The following is a 19,460-nucleotide window of genomic DNA, read 5'->3' as shown; positions in this document are numbered from 1 at the left end:
CATGGTGTAAGGTCTCGACCCTTGCACGTGAAAAGCTTTCATCGCGATTTCCTTTCGACGCGAGCGATGGAATTTTTCGAAAATCCTGTTTTCTAGTTTTCACGGTGAGGTAGTCTCGAACTAACAGCAGGAAGTGATAACGTGTAAAACAATTAAAATCCTGTCGGCTGTTGTACAGGATATTTTACGTCCCTTTAGATAAGGAAGTTCGATTGCCCTGACTGCTTTATACTTTAACAGATAATTCTTATCGTTTCGTGACGAACATTTTTGTGCCTCGTAAAGAAAAAGTAATCCAGCTTTTTTTCAAACCGATTCCCACAACAGCCCATAATTTGTTGCTTCTCAGACAACTGATACAGACTCGACGGTTCTTGATAATTGAAGTTTAATTGCTTGTCGTTCGTTAGATCTATAATTCATTTTTTCCTAATTTCCTTGACCAATAAAACCTACACGAGTTGCGTCAGAGGATTTAATTCGATCAGATGTCCAATCTAGACAAACATCTTATCACCATTCTCAATCTTCATCATCTCTTGCCTCGCGTTTTCAAATCTGCCCCGCAATTATCGCATTATTCACCAATTACTACACAATCCTCGAAACAAGAAAAAAGTCGAGGAATAAAAGCAGTGCTCAACCCCTCGAATGCGAATTAAAATAAGAGAAAAGATTCGCTCTCTCGTGAGGTGCGCGTTGAAAGGCAGCAAAGTGGTCGGCTGAAGACATTAAAGGAACCGTGTCATTAGTCGATCTTAAGTTCTTTTCGAGTGGTCCTTTTAATGAAGAGCGAACGCAGATACAGTCGTGGCGCAATCACTGCCAAGGAATACGGCCACCGTTGGAATTATTATTCTCTTTCTTCAGTCAGCTTCGTCCTTTTCCTTCTTTCTCGATCGACCCTTTCCCTCTCGTAATTAGAGGTACGCGGCTTTTCGTCGATTGCGCATCGGTACTCCGTTTCTTACGGCCGTGAAAACACGCTGGGAACGTGTTATTATCCGGCCTTAAACTCTTCCGGGGTCCCTGACGATGAGCAAATTACATTCGCAGCGTGCCGTTTCGGCGAAATTCATGTCTCTCCGGTCCTTGAATTCGCGTGTACAATAGGCGAACGAGATCGGAATTACAGAGTCGCTGGTGATTGGCGTAAAACGATCGAGCAACCACGAATCATGATTTGTTGCGCGTGTTTAAAGCAAATATATCGGTAAACGAAAAGGATATTGGTTTTCGTCGAACAGAGGTAGCTTTGGAATTGCATTAATAATACCCACTCTCTGGTAGTTATACTTCCCTTTAAACTAAATCGTATCTACGATATCTGCCACGTAATCTTTGATTAAGCTCAATTACCACTTAGATCTCAATCTCCAAAACCCATCACCAACTTCCTCTCGTCCACCTCGGGCATTCATTTGAACATTGTGGCACGCAATCCAGCCGAGACGAGAAAGAGAGGAACATCTGCTTTTTCATCGTCCACGCGTCGATCAGCCGTCGACTCTTTAATACCTTTAATATCCGAGATCAAGATACATCCGAGCCTCGTGTCAAGGTGTAAGATCGATTTGCCCGATGCGGCTCGGCCACGATTGATCCACGGGAACAGCTGTAACCGTGATAATCCCAGACTTCCCTCTATCGTTCGCTGCTCCTTCGATTCAACTACTCCGCCTCCTCGACCACTCGACAACGCGCGTTCTAAAGGGTTCACCGAGGACTGCCTTTATTTGGAACGTCCGATGACCAAACTCATTCTTGTACTCCTCGCGGCTGTCCGCCGTTAATACACACTCTCGATTCGAGCACGTTTTTAACCCCTTAGTCTTCCACTTTTTTTTTTCTAGCAGCTGTTTTTCGTCGCTCGAGTTCCCCTTTCCTCTGTCCGTCCTTTTGACCGGCCTTAAGCAAGCGTTAGCCTTTGATACGCAGGAAACAGAGAACGATCGAGAATGTTTGTTAAACGTTCGAGTTTAACTCATTTTTACATAGCAAACGGACTACGTACTCGAGCAGATTTTGATTCGAAGGCAGAACTCTCCGCAAGCTAAGCAAAGAGTCGCAAGCGCAATTCGTGGTTGCGATCCTTGAGCGATTGAGCTAAACTGGCGCAATGGATAAATTGCGGTACACATCGTGGCAGCCTCTCCTTCTTTTCGTCCGTTCCTGTCCGCCGTTCCCTGCCGCCCGATCGATGAAAGAACACAACCGGTCGTTACGTTCAATTAAGTCACGACTCGACGACACTTGGCTCTTCCTACGAACGCTTCTCCGGCGTCGAACGATCGATTCCTATTTGCATGCCCGTACGTACGTAGACGTTTTCTGAATCACCAATAGACGTCAATAAATCGATTACAGCGAGCGCACGTCAATTACTTGACGATTCGATCGTTAATCGGGGATACTTCAGTTTAGATCGCCAGCCGTGGAACACTCGGATCGAGATCTCTCGATTCGCCGTGGGAGGAAGATTCAATAGTCCGGATCAACCCTTACACTTCCACCTCGTTAAGTCGCATCAACGTCCACACTGTGGACGTCTCAGCTGCTCGATAAGCCCGTTCAATTCCCGATCGAATGCTCGCGCAGCGTCCGATTTCGAGCGAGGCGACGCGTCTCTGGTAGCGTGCCTTAATTGGCCCGCAATTAATAATGCAATATCGCGTGCGCTGGTCGGGCACACGAGATCCTGCTGCATGCGGAATCAGCGTGCAGACGGTTCCTTAGGGCTCGTTTACACACGGCGCTAGCCTTGGATACCGATTAAAATGTTACCGGACCGCGCGGGTCTCGGACGCCTCGCCCGTTTGTTCTCTCTCTTAAATCCGCGTGTAGACACGCTTTTAAATGCAGCGAGGGCTCCTTTCAAGGTGTTTGATTTACGACGACGGTCGAATTGAACGCGGCAACTCCTCCGGGCTACCTGCGCCGCCAGAATTTCTGGGCCGCGCCTCGCGTGAAACCGTCGACGGGGTGGCGGAGTAACGCGACCCCGTGGGGGAATTAATTAGCGGCGCGGCGAGAACGAATTCGTTTCAGGAGTGAGAGAGAGAGAGAGAGAGAGAGAGAGAGAGAGAGAGAGAGAGAGAGAGAGGTTTCCTTAAATGAAATTTTGATCGATGATACGCGTCAGCGGGTTTTATTGCGTGCATTTATTCCGATGGCCGCTATTAAGGTCACCAGCTGCTAGAAACGCTTCTCTGGTCAAGTACAAACGATTGACGTAACACCACGATTATGTCGCGCGAGCGAACCTTGCCCGAGGTTTTGATCGCGCGGATAAACTGTACGCACACGCAGTCGTCGTTGCGACCCCACTGCCAAAAATACGAATTATCCAACTCTCGCAACTGGCTCGTGAAAAAGGTGATGACACAACGTTCGGCCGTAGTTAGCTCTTGCTGCGAAAATGTAACGCGAGACAAACGAATGCGCGTGATGGTTATATAATTCTTTTTTTTGTAGAAAACGTGTCGCTTTGTTTGCTCTATGGGCTGGTCTAGGCCAAAGCTGTTAGTTTTGTGAAGTACGTGATGTTTAAAGAGGTGAATGTAATTTTGGAGCGAAATCCCTCGGAGCGCGCATATCTACTCGTCCAACTACCCCTCTTTGCACTGAAAACGTCTTCCAGAAGCGTCCACTTTTAGCTCCGTTAAAAGGTTCTCCCTAAACATTCAAATGTTACTTAAACATAGATAAATCATCTCCAGTGCGATACACATTCGTCCACAAAACTCGACTGTACTTATTTAAAAAGAACAGGAACGCGAAGTGTGGGGTAGAAAGAAAGGATGTTCATTTCTCGTTCGCGAGTGGCGGCTTCTCATTTATTTGGCCACTTCAGATTTCACCGTGATTCGAAGTTTCTTAAGTAACGCGAACTTTCGCGTCAGAGACCGGCACAATTGATGCCAATGTCGCGTGAACGTTGATTCGCGCGTGGTGGTGCACCGTGCAATTTTAATCGGCGGCGGAAGTATTTGCCCGTTGCGGATCGGAACAGAGTGCGGCTAACGAGTGGAGAGGCCGGTCGTTACTTCTAATTGCGAGGGAACGGTCATTAACAATACGAACGCGATGCCAGCGAAGAGGTGAGCCACGTTAAACGTTTCTGTTTTACAGGCGTGCGCCCCGCGGTACATCTGGTTCTCCATGAACCCCGTGAGCGACAATCGATGGAGCAAGGAGAAGGCAATCGGAAATCGGAGAGAACCAGTGGGTACCTGTTGGGTCATCAGCAACAACTTCAACGAGTCGCACGAATTCTCACCCTGTCGAACGAGTGAGTATACTCCACCTGATTCTTAACTTTTAAGTCACTTCTTGAGGTCGCTGTACTTGCTACAAGTCACCAGAACCGAACGATACGTTCGCCATTTATACATCATCTCTCATTCGTATACACGTGCACTCCCAACTTAGCTTAGTATACAAGAAAAAACTAAAAGAAATACAAAAGCGAAAGAAACACTTGCGTGCATCGAAACCACGTTCACCGTGCACCCCATAGACAGGCGTAAACAACCTCGAGCTCGAGTGCTCCCTCTTCTTTCCGTTTCGCGTGCTTCGTTTCGGTGGCTCGCGTAGGGGTAGCGTAAGCGGGGATCCCACGGGACGAATTTTCTCCCAGACGGGGGACAAGGATCCGCTACGACATGTGGCCGTGTCCTCGTACCATGGCGACCATAAATACGGCTGGTAACAGGATATTTCCTGTCGTCCATGCAGGTCTGCCGTGGCGTTTTAATGACAAAAGACGTATCGATTTTCTGGGAGAACCGGCTGCTTGTTTTACGGTGATTCGAAAAGCGGGACTCCTGGCGTGCCTGGCTTTCCTCTTTATCCATTAATCAGCTGGCCTCTAATCGTCCGTCTTGTAGGCGGTTTCAAGCAAGGTACCTTCTACCCTTCTTCATTATTCACCTTTTTTTTCGAGTGATAAGGGATAATTGGGGTATGGGATAATTCAACTAAAACGACTGAAATCTGGAATTAGATCAGCTATAAAAAGAGCACTTGTCACTTCGCTATAATTATCTTGTTTGCTCGTGATCTGGAGAAAAATGCTGAGTCGCATGCGACCGAAAAATTTCGAGCAGCAGCAGATAAGCTGGTAAGCTCTCCGAGCGAAGTGCTGTTTTATCGAGAATTTGTCCAAAGGCAAACACCGCGTTTCAATAGCTAAGTATTATGTTCGGCAGGAAAAGTGCACTTTCCTGTGTTTTTTCCTCGAGATAGTGTCCCGTGTCATTGTTCGAAGATAAGCAGCTTTGGAATTTACTGCGTTTTTCGGTTATCTCCAGGTTATCACCGGTCGAGCAGAGACTCGCCGCAGATTTCGGAAGTTATTTATGCCTGTCACGGAAAGGGAGAGTATCGCGGCTCTCCCACGTTGTTCGGATGTTTCAGAAGTTTCTATGGTCAATCATCTTCAGCGATCGCGCGACTCGATAAAATATAGCTGGTCGTTTCTATGAGAGCGTTCAGACGCGTTCGTTCGGTTTCGAGAGAAATGGTAGTTTCATTCAAAATATCGCGAGACGAAAAAACTAGCAATTACTTGATCCTTTGTTATCGTTAAAGCCGTGCGCAGTGAAACAACCGCATCTGCGGTCTCTCGTGGCCGCGGTTGACCGCGACTGAAAAAAATCGCGTAGAAAATGCGAAAGCTTTCGCTGGGTCGATAAAAATCCGAATTAAAGAGGTACAACATACGTTCGGTGACTGCAGTCTGTAGACGCACATTTATGTTTAGCCTCGTTACTTCCACACACGTGACAACTATACTTAAACACGATCGCTTATACTTTTGATATCTACCGCATCGTATGTAACGCGAAACTGTTTAAAGAGTCGATTACGTTAATCGAAGTCCGCCATTCGTGTTTTGACTTCTGAGCGATCTTTCCACGAAGAGGGACGCCAATAACTTTCCGCTCGCGTGGTAAGAAAAAATTCGCCGCGATAAGAACGGTCGCTATCGATGAGAAAACGAAAAAATCTCGCGGAAGCGCTGGGTGTTTGTCAATGCGTGAGCTCATCGTCGAGAAATTCCGCGTCCGACTGCGAGCAATTAAACAATTTGTAGCGGACGCTCGCAGCCGCCGCCGCCGCTTTTCCCGAGAACCGTACGATGGATTCTTGACGGCTGGCTCGTTTATGAACCGGCGCTCGTCCCCCTTGTCCTCGCTTTTGCTCATTGTTGCCTTTTCTGGATAGGAATCGGCGTGCCTGTTCCGCGGCCACCTTCCATTTGTCGCTGGCGACGTCGTCCCCGGTAGAATTCTCCTTGGGACAGTTAGCCTCGTGGCACCGCGTGCAGAGGCGTTCCCACTAACGTTTCGCGTCCGTCCACGCGATAAATCGCAAGGTGGATCTCGCGGACTCGCCTCTCCTCGAGCTTCGATCGCTCGTGGAAGATGACGGAAGTGTTGCGAAGTCGCGCGTGACCTCATCACCGTTTCATTGATCGGAATTAGCGTTCGTGGAAGTAGACTGAGTCACTTTTAGTAAACGATTTAGCTCTTTCGGTGCTTTCAGATTATAAGTTCCCGCGAGTATCGAGCTTGGTATACCGTGGACGTTTTTTGTGAATATTTCTGAAGTGGATCGTTACGAGTCTATTTATCGGGGCATTTAATTACATAATTGTGTCCGAGAGTTAACGAGGTTGGAAACGCTCGACGCAATAGAAAATTGTACGGCTTTGTTCCCCACGCGGACGTTGAAAAATATGAGTCAAGCAGTTATGTTTAAAAAGGAGCGATACAATGCCGGACGATTTGAATACCGGTAATTATCGTTTTCTAAACTTTGTTTCGCTTGCTCCGACCGTGTCAGCGCTATTAATACCTTTTCTCCGTTTTGCATTTCGTTGTCGACCTCGTATTTTACTCCGAAGACATCGGTGGGCCACGTAATTCTTATTTCCGTACGTTTGCTCACGTGAGCGTTTTTAATCGCGAAGAGCCGTTGGTAACACCTATATCAGCACGCGTATGCAAATACTGACTGAGTCTTCGAATACTGTCTCCCTGAACGTATAGGGTTTCTAAATGTATTTATTGATACTAATTCCTCATTTTTATTTCTAGAAAGCTATAACCTTTCCCACGGTTAAGCGTTACTGAAACGAGCTTTTAGAGGTACGATGCGAGCCTTGGAGAACTGTGGACGACGTCCACGTTTCACACTCTATCCATCGCGCTCTCGATGCGTTCGGTTAGCGATTACGAAGCAGAACAAGTCCGTTCCGTCCTTCTTGAAACACCGTTTCCGCTGAAATCAGCCTGTTATTACGACGCACGTTCTTCAACGCTATCCCTTAAATGCCTGGCGATTTCATCTAAGTTTGGTATCGAGCCAGAGTCATTCCATCGTACGTGTCGTTAAGAAATAGAAAGTTTCCTTTTTTTATGCTGAACGTTCGCTGCTAAGTTTGAAGTACATTCTTGGCAGTTAATTCCATTAGATCGAACGATTTTCGATTAATTCACGTAATTAATTTACGATATAATTTATAGCCCCGTTGAGTTTCAGCGAAGAATAAGCAGTCGAAGATATCTCGTTCGTTTCTTGCGCGAAATGAAATCGCTCCCCAAAAAATTGTCGCGCTTTTGAAACAGTTTCACGCGTTCGTTCAACGATTGCGGATACGCAGAAGAAATCTCTCGCGAACAACCCTTCCAGTGTTTTCGAAATAACTGCTGGAGCACTCCTGCAGAGGGAATCGCTCCGTGATGGCTCTCGTTGCCATTAACGACACAGTATACACGTTTGTTAACCAGAAGGAGCGACAACGTCCCCTCGTTCCTCTATCGCGCGATATGTCGCCACTTAAACAATAAAACAGCGCGCGTTCAAGAAACACGGCCAGCGGCAGAGGCATCAGCGTCCAGTGAAAGTGGCAATGAATCGCCACTGGTGGCTGCGTTCCTCGATGAAAGCCGCCCACTCGCCGCAGCAGCTGTGAGCAGGAAGCTCGCGAAGAAAAGACCGCGAAGGAAAAGTAAGAAATCGTAATTAGAAGGCGCCATTGCCTCGGGCCACTAACTCACCACCGTTCTGACGAGGCCAATTAGCACTTGATCTTGCTCGAATTAGGCTCCAGTCACAACGAGCAACGGCTCGATCTATCCCTAGTCGCCAATCGAATTTCCAACGCGCGATTTTCATTCGCGCCGAGGAACCTGGTAATTTAAAGTTCAAAACGTTTGCAAGGATATTCATCTCTAATACAGTGTTCGAAACTCATTCGATTTCGATATGAGAAAGAAAATATTCCCAATTTCGACTGGAATTAATCCAAGCGACATGTTTCGAAATTGGATAATCGTTGAAAGGAAACGAGCGAGAGGCAGAACAGCAGAGGGGATCTCTGCCGTGTGATCGCAGCCTTACGATCGCGTTACCGATCCGCCGCCACCGCCGTAACCGTGGCCAGTTTCTTGCCCGCGGATTCGTTAAAGCAAAACGAATCGCCGTCGCTATTATTCGCGACGGCCGATAAAAATCACGTCCACTTTGTCCGGCGTACGAAGTATGATATTAGGGGCAAGAATGCTGGTGACAAGATCTTGAATTCCACGTTGCGACAAGAACGGGACCCGCGGTTATTGCGATTTTATTGCGGCTCGCGCGGTCAACAGGCGCTTGAAATTGCTGCCGGGAGATAAACTTCAGCTGTGTTCCGTTTGTCTCCCGCCGATTTTCTTCCTCCACGGTCTTCTTACGGATGGAGACGTAATTTCGTTCGCCTCGGACGATGTTTCGGGGATTGCCACGTTCTCGCGGCGATATCGCGCGAGGGTGTTAAAAAAAAAAAAAATTCGAGACAGCGGTCGGACGTTTTCAATTATTCGCAAAGAAATGTTCGGTTCGATAGGGGATATTTAATCGCGCGTCGACGCACTCGCACAATTACGCGGAATCAGAATCACAGTAGCTCCATTCATTCCGTGCAGCTCGATTAAGAGTCGTGTGTATAACGTACCAACGCCTTCAACCGTACTCTTCTAAGTCCATTATTAAAAGTCCGGTTATTACTTTCAAATTGAATCACCGCGTCAGATTCCAGCATTTTTTTGAATCTCGCGCAATTTTCACGCGCGACACTCGAACCAAGCGAATCGAAGGGAGGCTGCAATTGCTTTATACCATCCATTTGCTCGCTCTTGGTAGCCACTTTCTTTGTGAGAACATTTCCATAGCACTTGTCGCGGGCCCAAGTTCGAGTGCAGAGCACTCTCTTACTGACGAGAATAGCACCCTCGCTAAGCATCGAGACACGGAGGATTATAAATAGCTCTACCGGCGACGATATCATCTAATCAAACCTGTCCTTTGTTACCTCGTACACCGCGTTAAAAATAAAAAGGAAACATATGCCTGTCCCCCTTAACAAGTAAACTTCGTTACTGTCCTCCGTGCTTAAGCAGCGATGGGGGTTGAAAAATCATTTCCTCCCTCGAAATTCAACGTCCATTCCGTTCTACGCGTTCAACCAAGATACACGTCTGTTCGACTCTGAGGAGACTTTCGACGAAAGCTCGACGACGTTTACTCCCGATTGATCGCGCCATTCTCTCCGCGCGTATCGCGCACGTAGCGTCGTAGAGGTTGAAGAAGGGCGATCGTGCCGCGACGTTAAAGCCCCGGGTCTCTTCTCCCTGCGCGAGTCGATCTTATTCGCATGCACGGGAAGAAACGGCGGCGCCGCTCGACGTCGTCGCGCGGCCTCCCGGGCCTCGTTTTTTCCTCTGCTCGACACGGCTGGATCGGTCGTCGACGACCGATTGATGTAATTGCGTGACTGGCAGCTCGTCTAAAGTGACCGATCGGCCGTCAGGGTCCCTTGCCCGTGCTCATAACGTATGTACGTACGGTAGACGCGGCCGTGCAGACGAACGCTCCTGGATCCCACCGGATATTCTCCCATACACGCGCCCGTTTTCTTACGGGCGGCCTCTGTCGGGGCACGATCGTTCACTCGCCGTCGAATACTCGAGCTGCGAGCCTCGTACCCGCGCACTTTTCAGATCGGCTCGTTCGAAACTGGAGTTGGCTTGGCAAAAGGAAGTATTCGACCGCTATTGCGGTTGGTTTGGTAGTTGCGAAGAGATTAGTCGAACGATGGCGGCAATTAGGAATTTTAACTGGTATACGAAACAAGTCTGGGGACACGAAAGTTCAAGGAAGCGATATGGGACTGCGATGGTAACCGAAACTGAAATTAGTTGCCTCTAGGAATCGAGTATCAGCCTCTGAGAATAGTTGGAGAGCAGAAGTGTGAATAATTTACAAGCGCCAGTTGAGGATAGCGATTCCTGGAGTGTAACCTTGGCGAGCCAAAGTCGGGAATGAAAGATACAATAGGAGAACGTGGTGGTCTTGTTGCCTCTGTCGAAGCTGATAATGGTTGATTGTCGGTTAATGCCAGCGACTTCTGCGCGATTACGTTGGCGCAGCTTTGACGAGTGTGCTCGGCTTATTGATGCTAATGCCAAGTGTCAGCCCCGAGATTAATCTTTCCGGCGTCAGTCGCGTTCGCGCGATCAATCTTCCGCGAGGGTGTTTTTAAAGGATCGCAAAGCTGCGATTCGTTTCCACCGTGAATGCATTTGTGTCTCTCGAATCTCGTTCCCTCCCTTTCCTCGGCGACTCCCTTGCTCGTCGCGCCGCAGAAATCGAGACTGATAAACGAGGTATTGTATTTTCCGAGATTTGCATTTAGCGTTCGTCGGAAAAGCAAGCAGCGTTCGCCCCTCGATTTCCGTTGTAAAATTATCGATGGCGAATGATCTGGAATGTGAATTGAATTTTATTTATTTTGTTTCCTCGGAATTATTAACCCTTTACGAGTCATCGACGGATATATCCGCACGAGGAGGAGTTCACTGAACCATTAACGGATCTATCCGCAACCGCTGTTCCACGTCAACCGACTATATCGAGATCGAACATATTCGCGCTAAACGAGATCGATCATCTCTTGTATCGTAATCTAATAATCGTACATCTAAGCGGAGAAGATATACTTTTTTCTGTAATCGGAGTTACGCGTAAGAATCGTACGTTCTGGAAATCGCGAGTGGATTTCTGCATTCTCGTCGTGCGCATCGACGTACGTAGAACGACGGACGTAAAAGAACTTCCGTACGGGCCGGGACTACGCGATAGAGTTTGCTTGCACGTGAAACGAAACCAAAAGCCCCGCTTTCTCGCGGTGACGTCTTTTACTTCCTGCGTTTCGCCGCGTTTCCCGTGCACGCGTAACCCCTTTAGCTCGTTTCCTCTTGGTAATCGTGTTTGACGTGTCCGGGAATAGTTCTCGGTAAGAATTATGTTCCATCCAGTGATTTAGTCTTTCGTCTATAAACAACGTCATGGTGACTACACCGCTGCAACGTCAACGTTTGCCTCTGCGCTCGAACGAGAGCCAAAGAAAAATCAATTTGTCCCCGATCGAGCGAAAAACGGCTACCCTCGCAAATTGCTTGGCGTGTAAACTCGTAGCTCTTCGAGAGGAGAAAGGCGGCGCGCGAAAAAAGGATAGAATTTTTCGCGCGTCGTCGACGGTTATATGCGATGGCAGTTTTCCGCTTCTTTCGTCGCGGCACCGACGCTACCGGCGTCTCACCGTTGAAATATCAACCCGCGCGTCGACCAAGTCCGTCCCGAGCGCGCCTAACCGCGCGTAACCCGAAGAAACGCGGATACTCGCGCGATTCGAAAAGGGCATTCCTGGCAGCCAGGTTCGCCAGGCGGAAAGAGCGAATTACCAGAAGAACACGGCTGTAATAACCGCTCGTTTTTCCTCGACGACACGTAATTGCCCCGGCGGCGCACGTGAAATAGTGTATCAGTCGCGGATAAAACGGTCCGTCAAACTCGCGTACGCGGGCTGCACGTGAACGCGCGCCGCTCCTCGGACTGGTTCCCGAGCCGGGGTGAAAAACGGGAAATTATAGGAAATCGCGTGGTTAACGGCCGCGCGGATAAAAAATCCGTGGTCTCGTCGAACGAGAACGGCTGTAGGAAATTGATAACCGTGGAAAAAGTCACGCGCGTCGGTTGAATTATGTATTCGATGGAAGACAATGGGACACGGTGACGCGCTCGGTTCGCAGGAGACTTTGTGAATCGGTCGCGAATCGGTTGGCTGTGAATTAACGCGCTTGTAATTTATGCGAGGTGAGCTTGGCGAGAAGAAGACATGGTAGAGTAGAAAGAAGCTAAATGGTACGAGGTACAAGCCTCGCGGCTATGACTATTCCTTTTGCGTCGTCGAGACGAGCGTGAACGATTATTAACTAATTTGTATCTGAACGCGTGGCGCGTGGTTTCGAATTAATTTATGGGACAGAAATCTTGCGTGCGTGGCCGCTGAAAGAACAATATCGACGCGAGTAACCGTAGATTGGAATCAAAGTGTAATAACTTAGTTTCGATTGACATCGAGGGTCGATAATTGATTGGTCCGAATGAAGGCCAATTCGCGTGGAATGTGTCGAAATTGGCGATCGAAACTTTAATCGGATTCGATCTCGTTCGTGTTGCGAAGGTCGCGTGGAATTCGTGGAAACGGGATCGGGGTGGTATCGATCGATCGTTCGATCCGCGGCCAAGGAAAGCGAGCCGCGAACGCGTCACGGTGCCAGATCGATCTAGGGATTAATGATGCATGCAAATATTCGAGGGATACGCGCACGGGTGTGCACGCCGATAAGCCTTTTAGCCGACGTCTGAGTCGACTTCCTAGTCGATAGCTCGACGCGGAACCTTCGTGTCACGGTACACGAAGTTTAGCAAATGCCGTGCGCAAAGTCTTTCACCTTTCCCGACACGATCTCCTCTTGCGAAACGTTTCGTCTCGACACTTTTCCTGGATACTTTTATCCCTTCCTAAGCAAGATGATATCCGCGATAGACCCGTCGAATCCCTTTAACGAATACAGGACACGACACTTAACAAGCAGGTCAAACGATTTCGACATCATCTTTCATTTGTCGAATGCAATTACGCGTGGAATCGTTTCGAAGGGTCGATTCGGGGAACGTTCCCAATTATCGGGGGCACCCGGTCGATGGGCAAGGGTCCGTCGAAACGAAACGACCGCGATATGACGTCTCTGTTCGAAGTAGCGAAGGACGTCACGATATAATTGCGTGCTTCCGTTTCAGGGCTCTGGGGATTTCACAGGCAGGGCTCGTGTCAAGCTGGATTGGGCGGTGCCATGGCCAAGGTAAGTCGAAATAAAATATTCATATCCCTACATTGGTTGCTAAGGTACAAGTAAGAACGCGTGGGGACGCGTACGCGAAATAAACCGAAAACGCGCAACCTCGACTGGATCTCCGAGCAAAAGCCTCCGAACCACCGTTGAAAGCGGTCTCTCGAAGCTATCACCGAGCAGTTTCACAAATCACCGTATACACGGGTAGAGAGAGCCGAGCGAAGGGAGAGCCGGGAACGAATACAGGGTGGGGCACGGGCCGGGGAGGGATTAAAATTCAGCCTTCGAAACTATTGAAGTCAACGAGTGAGTCCAAATACGAGGCTCTCTCGAGGCCCGTTGGGGCTCTCTTCCTCTACGATCTCTGCTAACTGTTTAAGTCGCTGGCGTAAACACAGAGGGCCGTTGGATATAAATACGGTAACCCCACGTGTCCTGCCGGTTGCCACGTCCTGAAAGAGTTAGGAGGCGACACCCGGGGTCGGCGAGGAGGGCCGAATATGGCCAGGAATGTGAATTCCTGCCTTACGCACCTTCGATCGTGGCCATTCGTATTCGTGGTGCATGGCCGAGGGTATAGAAAGTCGGGCTCGGCCTTTTCCCCTCTCGTTCTGCCTATGCGATTGTCTTGTCGAAAGCTCGATTTTCTGGCCTGCCCGGCCGATCCTGCGGCCCGATCGGGCCCCCAGGACCCACGTAGGCGTCGACCCGCGGCCCCCTTTTTACCCGATCCCGCCGGCAGATCGGCGCATCGACTCGTGCGCGCAACACGTTCGTAACCGTTGCACCTGCGTCCTCGTCCACGGTGATACCTTCTTCGTGGGCCAGTGTCGCGATAAGTATCGCCGGGGCAATAGGTACGAATTCGGAATTGGTATGTCAGCGGTTTATCTCTTGGTGTTCTCGGTCCCAACGGAAAAGGGGATGCGGACGATCCCCGCGGCTGGCTACGTGAAACGTATGAAGAATTCGACGAACTTGCATTTTTTTCTTTCGAAACGAGTTAATCTCTCGAGGTTTTACGATGGTTCCTTTGATTAGGTTGGAACGGTATCCAAGCGTCCTCGGACCACGAGTGTTCATCATTTACAAAGCTGACGCGCGAGTCGTCAGAGATGTAAAATAGGATTTTGAAATTGTTCTACTCGCGAACGATTACCAGTATTCGCCTCTAACCGCATCCTCCAGTCTTCTGTTTCTTCTTCCGGGACCGGGTGACCCAGAGACTGCGATCTAATCGGTGGACGGATGAATAAAGGCAGGATTTCCGGTCACGGGATACCGATCCACGGTCCGGAGCGGCGTTATCGGTGCCACGGGACAGTTTCGATTGCCAGGAAAGAAATAGTGGTACAATTCAGGGGCCACTCAGCCGGCTATCTCCTCTGGGATGTATAATTCAGAATTGTCCGGCTATATGGCGGATGTTTAATGCATGTCGCGGCCCCGTGGCCGCGGCTCTAACTCCGCCTCGGGCATTCAATGTTAATACCCCACCCCCGCCGGTACCACCGGTCAATCGTGCTTACCCACGGTACACGACTCGTGAAACGACGCTCGCGCAATGATTTTAGGCAAATTCGATTCCCCTCCACCGTCCTCCCGCTCGGTCTTTATTCGTCGTTTTCGAAACCGCGCCGCGAATCCAACAGCTGGACACCGCTGGCGAATTCTAATGGGCCATTTAACTCGATGAAGACGTGGATTCTCTCTTTAACGACCTTTCAGGAAGCTTCGGACAATGCTAAAGATTTCTTTTCTCTTCTTTTATGCAACTTGTATATTTCCCTTCGAATATCTTTGTCGCGATTCGTTACAATTATTTCCACTCGTCCGTTCCCTGGCGACGTTCAAACCTGTATCCAGCTTAACCGCGTGCCAGAAGATCATCCGTTTTCAGTATATTTTCTTCTCGAACCGTCTCCTCGAGACTGTCCACCCGACTGTAACCGCTAGAAGAACCTCCGCCTGCACTAAATCCTCTCGAGTCCGGTGATTTAGAGGGCTTCTCGACGCCATTCAGTATGCAATCGGCCATCGATCTTCCGGTTAAACTGCCGCTCCCGGTATCCACCTCTGTTGTATCTGGTTCCGCGCGTTATCCCCTCGATCTACAGAAGATCTACTCGAGATCGATCGATACCACGCCGATACAGATCTATCCGAGTTCGAACGCGATCGTCGATCCTCTTATTCGACGAAACGAACGCGTATCCCCCCCCCCCCCCCCCCCGTTCAGTCACGCGGAAATAACCGGCGGGGCGGTCTTTTTCGTGAAATCTCAATGCTGCACCGGTATTCCAGGCTCGAGGAAATCATTTCAGATCGATCCTCGATAGAGATTTATCTTCCGCGGTTGATCGTGCCCGATCCGTTCGTTCGATCGATGGAAAGTGCCGTTCGAATCCTGTCGGCGATCGTTGTTTTCAGATAGCCAAAGTCGTTAAAGAAAGAGAGAGCTAGGAGAATGTGAAGTATGTAATTGCACCTATCCTATAGCGAGACGTTTTTAATTCGTCGAACTGGGTTAAACTCAGAAATAACATCGAGTCCATCTTCTGGTAATCTGACCAAGAGAAGCGGTAGAACCGAAACTAGCCTCTCGTGCCCTCTTCAGCCTCTCAAAAACTATTCACTCGCGATGCCAGCCGAAACGTAACACACGTGTCCACTCCAGTTTTACGTTATCACACTTGAAAGGGATCGCTCACGGTTTCGCGATTCAGAAAAACTGCCCCCGTACGAGCCGCGTTTTCGTTCTCCTTTTGTAGACGAGTGCAGCAGCTGGCCACGTTGTTGACCGTTCGCGTTCGCGGGCCAGCATCAAGGGCCATTGATCGACGCGCGCGTGCAAACCTCGCTGCTGCCTTTAATGGTGTCCATAAAATTAATATACAGACGTGGAATTAACACGAATGATACGAGGTTACAGCCAGACCGATCTCTGGTACAATTTTACCCCGAACGAATCTACTTCGCCCCATTCGAAATCGACCGCCTCGAACGACGATCGTAAACGCGCGTACATACCCCGACTTCTTCAGAAGTCTTCGCTAAAGCCGTTCGAAAACTTATTGGCCGTCCCGCCACGGTCGCAGACACGGGCATAAATACGCAGAAACGGTGGCATAAATTTCAGCATGCTTCCATACATATTTGAGCGACCGGTTATATTTCAATCTCGTATGGCCGGACCGCTCACCCCCTCGCGATCGGCGCCAGAATACAACTCGTGCCGTTCGTGTTTCGTGTAGACCGGCCCGGGGATACGACCGCCATTGTCTCGATTGCAAATTTTTCGCGTGTAGAAGCACCGAGCCAGCGCTACTCCGTAGGGGGTACATCGTGTCCTCGCCGTCTGGCCCTCCTCCCCCTCCGTTCTCCAGCCGCGTCCTCGAGGCCGCTTCTGTGTTCACCCGTGTCGTACGAGTTCGCTCGACAAATGCACGTATTTGCTTGGCTACCGGTTCGCTAATATCTCGGGTGTAGAACCAGCACTTGGGACACGGGGGTTGGAAATTTCGTTCAACTTCGGAACGCTCTCTCTCGTTGCCTCTCGTCGCCTCGAGGTGGTTTCTTTTTTTCTTTCTAAAGAAAGATTAGAAAGTCGCTCGAATGGCAATTAGTGGGAAAGTTCGTGGAAAACGATTACATCGATTGAAACGGTGTTCCGTGCGACCGGAAACCGAAAGTCGGTTCCCTCGAGCTCGACCGATCAGAGTTCGAGTGTACAGGCCACTTTACCAACGCGAATCCCTCGTTTCACTCGACTCGAGGAGGCTTCCTCGAGTGCGCTCCGGATTCCTCGAAAAGGTTAAAGTGGTCGAAAAACGCTCGTTCGAATAGAATCCCCGTGGATGGCGCCGGGTCACGGTTATTGCACCGTGGCGAACGCAGCGCGCACGTGACTCGGTGGCACGTTTGACGTCGGCTGGCCAACGAGGAGGGTCCATTGTTCGCGCAGCGTGCGAATCGGTCGCATGGGGCCCACCACGGGCACACAAATAATAACATTTCTGCGCGACGATAAATAAAAGCGGCCCCTAAAGTGCAGCACCGGGCTGGCGCCACCGCGCGCTCTGCACAGTGCTCTCTTCGCATGCAACGAGGAGAGGCTCCGTGCCATGCACTCTCCCGCACTCGAACCACTGACGTAAGACCGAGATGCCTCGCCGATACCGTCGAGGATTTTATGTCATAGCCGACGCTTTTTGCTCTCGACGGGGAATTAATGGGCCGCGTTCCTCGCCGTGTGATTTTAACCGCGTTTCGATTTTATTCGTTTCTTCGCTGCATCGCCGCCTCGAGCAACATTACGCGCGCATATACATTTTTAATTATCGCAGAAAAGTATCGCGGTAATTTATTCGGCCGGGATCGACGAGGTTTTGTCGCTCGTCGTCTCTCGAGGCCTCGCAAACACGGATTCAATTACGGGAATGGGCATCGCGGTGGAAATAGTAGTCGCGGGCAATAGGAAAGGAGCGTCTAATGCAAATGCAGCGAAACCACGACATAAATTCCGCGAGTCGGCAGAATTACAGCGCGAAGCCTGTCGTTTGTAACACGACAGCGCTCGCCCGGTATCGTCCGCGCCGGGTCCTAATGGAGCAAAGATTACTTATCAGACGGCAATGAAAATGCATTCGTATTATTCTTCCCAGCCTCCACGACTCGCGCGCTCGGCACGCTCCGTGTCCGCTTTACCGATTCCTATTTGTAAGTCCGAGTGAGATTCGAAACGGCAACTTCGAATTCGCAACTTCGTAACGCGAGTCACGGTTTCGAAACGCGCGAGGAGACGGTGAAAAATCTGTGGCAACCCTAGTAAGCGTGCAGAGCAGCGGCTGGCGGGAAAGAGAGAGTCGAGGAGGTAAAGGAAAAGGGTTACTCGCGACACGGCAGCGGCGAGCGGCAATAGGAACGACAGGGTAGTCTCAGGTGGCCATTTAAGGCAGGGACATTTCGTTCTGTCACCGTGTTCCGTGTTCACCGTCGGCCAGCGTTGCGAAGAGGCCACCTACGCGACGCGGACCCCTCCCCCTCTGTCCCTGCCGGTGCATTGTTTTATAAACGGCCGCCGTTTCTCATGATAAGCAGAGTAAAACGAAACTAGACACGGCCCTTTCTCCGCGACGGAACCGGCCCTCTCGTCCGACACATATTTCGCGATTTTGGCTCCTATTAGAGGTGCTCGCTCTTTCCACATTTCAAAGAAACGCGTTTTCATCCCCTTTCTTTTATTCTTGGTCGAAATTTCATTGGAAATCGTGCGTGTTTCGTTTCCATCGAAAATATAGTACTCGAATACGAGCAGTACTTGGCGCGATTACACTAGAATTCTATTCACGTGTCTTTACGTGGATCTGTCCCGAGTGTAAGTTCATAGAAAATAGAAGGTCGCGGAGATTCCCTCCCTCCTTCCTCTATTTATCGTTCCTCGTTTAATCCCTCGAATCCCTGTGTTCCCTCGCCGCGGAACATTCTATGCGCCGCGTGCACGCGTGGGCGTCTCGAGCTGCACCGTCGCGTAGGTGCATTCTGAGAGAGTACACCGGCATTGTCCCGCGATTAACACTTTGATCACGGTGATATTTAAGGGGAATCACCGCGCCGGGCCTTCCTAGAAAGGTCACTCGCGAGGGGTGGTATCTTCGAAAGCCTGCTAGAAGTGGATTTAACGACGCGTATATCCAGGAGAGCCATTCCTTCTGCGCGTACGCGCGCACGTTCCCCCTTTTTACCAGCAAATTTATTCGAATCGTTGAAATTGTTATATTGGACGATAGAAACGTCCAACGTTCGTCCCGATTCGATCTCGCGCAGTTTACGCCGCGCGTTATTCCGTATCGACGCACGTGCAGTCAGGTTGTTGTCGTCACTCCGGCAGGAATCATTGATTAATATGCACGCGGGACGGTAATCTTTATTACTGTTGCATCGGCCGTTAGATAGAGCCGCGGGGGCCTTATCGTTACAACGTGTAAAACGCGGACGCATCGCGTGCAAGGAAGTCGGACCTCGCGGACTTTCGATCTCGGTAAATACTCTGGTAACGAGGCTGTCGGTTCGTTGCTTAGTATCTAACGGAATGTTCGTGTTATAACAACCTTATCGTTCGATTAAAGGCGGCTGATAGGAGAGAATTAACGCTATTTGCTTTTTGGATAGCAATTATTTTAATGCTACAAATTTCTGAATCTTTCCCGATTTCAG

General features: G+C 49.7%; 1 protein-coding gene across 1 annotated transcript in view; it reads left to right on the top strand.

Moving 5' to 3' along the window:
* The window catches only part of If (integrin subunit alpha inflated), a 60,436-nt gene that overhangs the window by 30,981 nt on the left and 9,995 nt on the right, over nucleotides 1–19,460 (top strand). Inside the window, exons 4-5 of the mRNA XM_076902747.1 lie at nucleotides 4,132–4,291; nucleotides 13,192–13,253. Coding sequence (XP_076758862.1) covers nucleotides 4,132–4,291; nucleotides 13,192–13,253 — 222 coding nt within the window. The remainder of the gene's footprint in view (nucleotides 1–4,131; nucleotides 4,292–13,191; nucleotides 13,254–19,460) is intronic.

This window comes from Xylocopa sonorina, chromosome 1 (assembly GCF_050948175.1).
Source record: "Xylocopa sonorina isolate GNS202 chromosome 1, iyXylSono1_principal, whole genome shotgun sequence".
Classification (NCBI taxonomy): domain Eukaryota; kingdom Metazoa; phylum Arthropoda; class Insecta; order Hymenoptera; family Apidae; genus Xylocopa; species Xylocopa sonorina.
The sequence above is the reverse complement of the archived record's forward strand: the minus strand, read 5'-3'. Positions and strand labels throughout refer to the sequence as shown.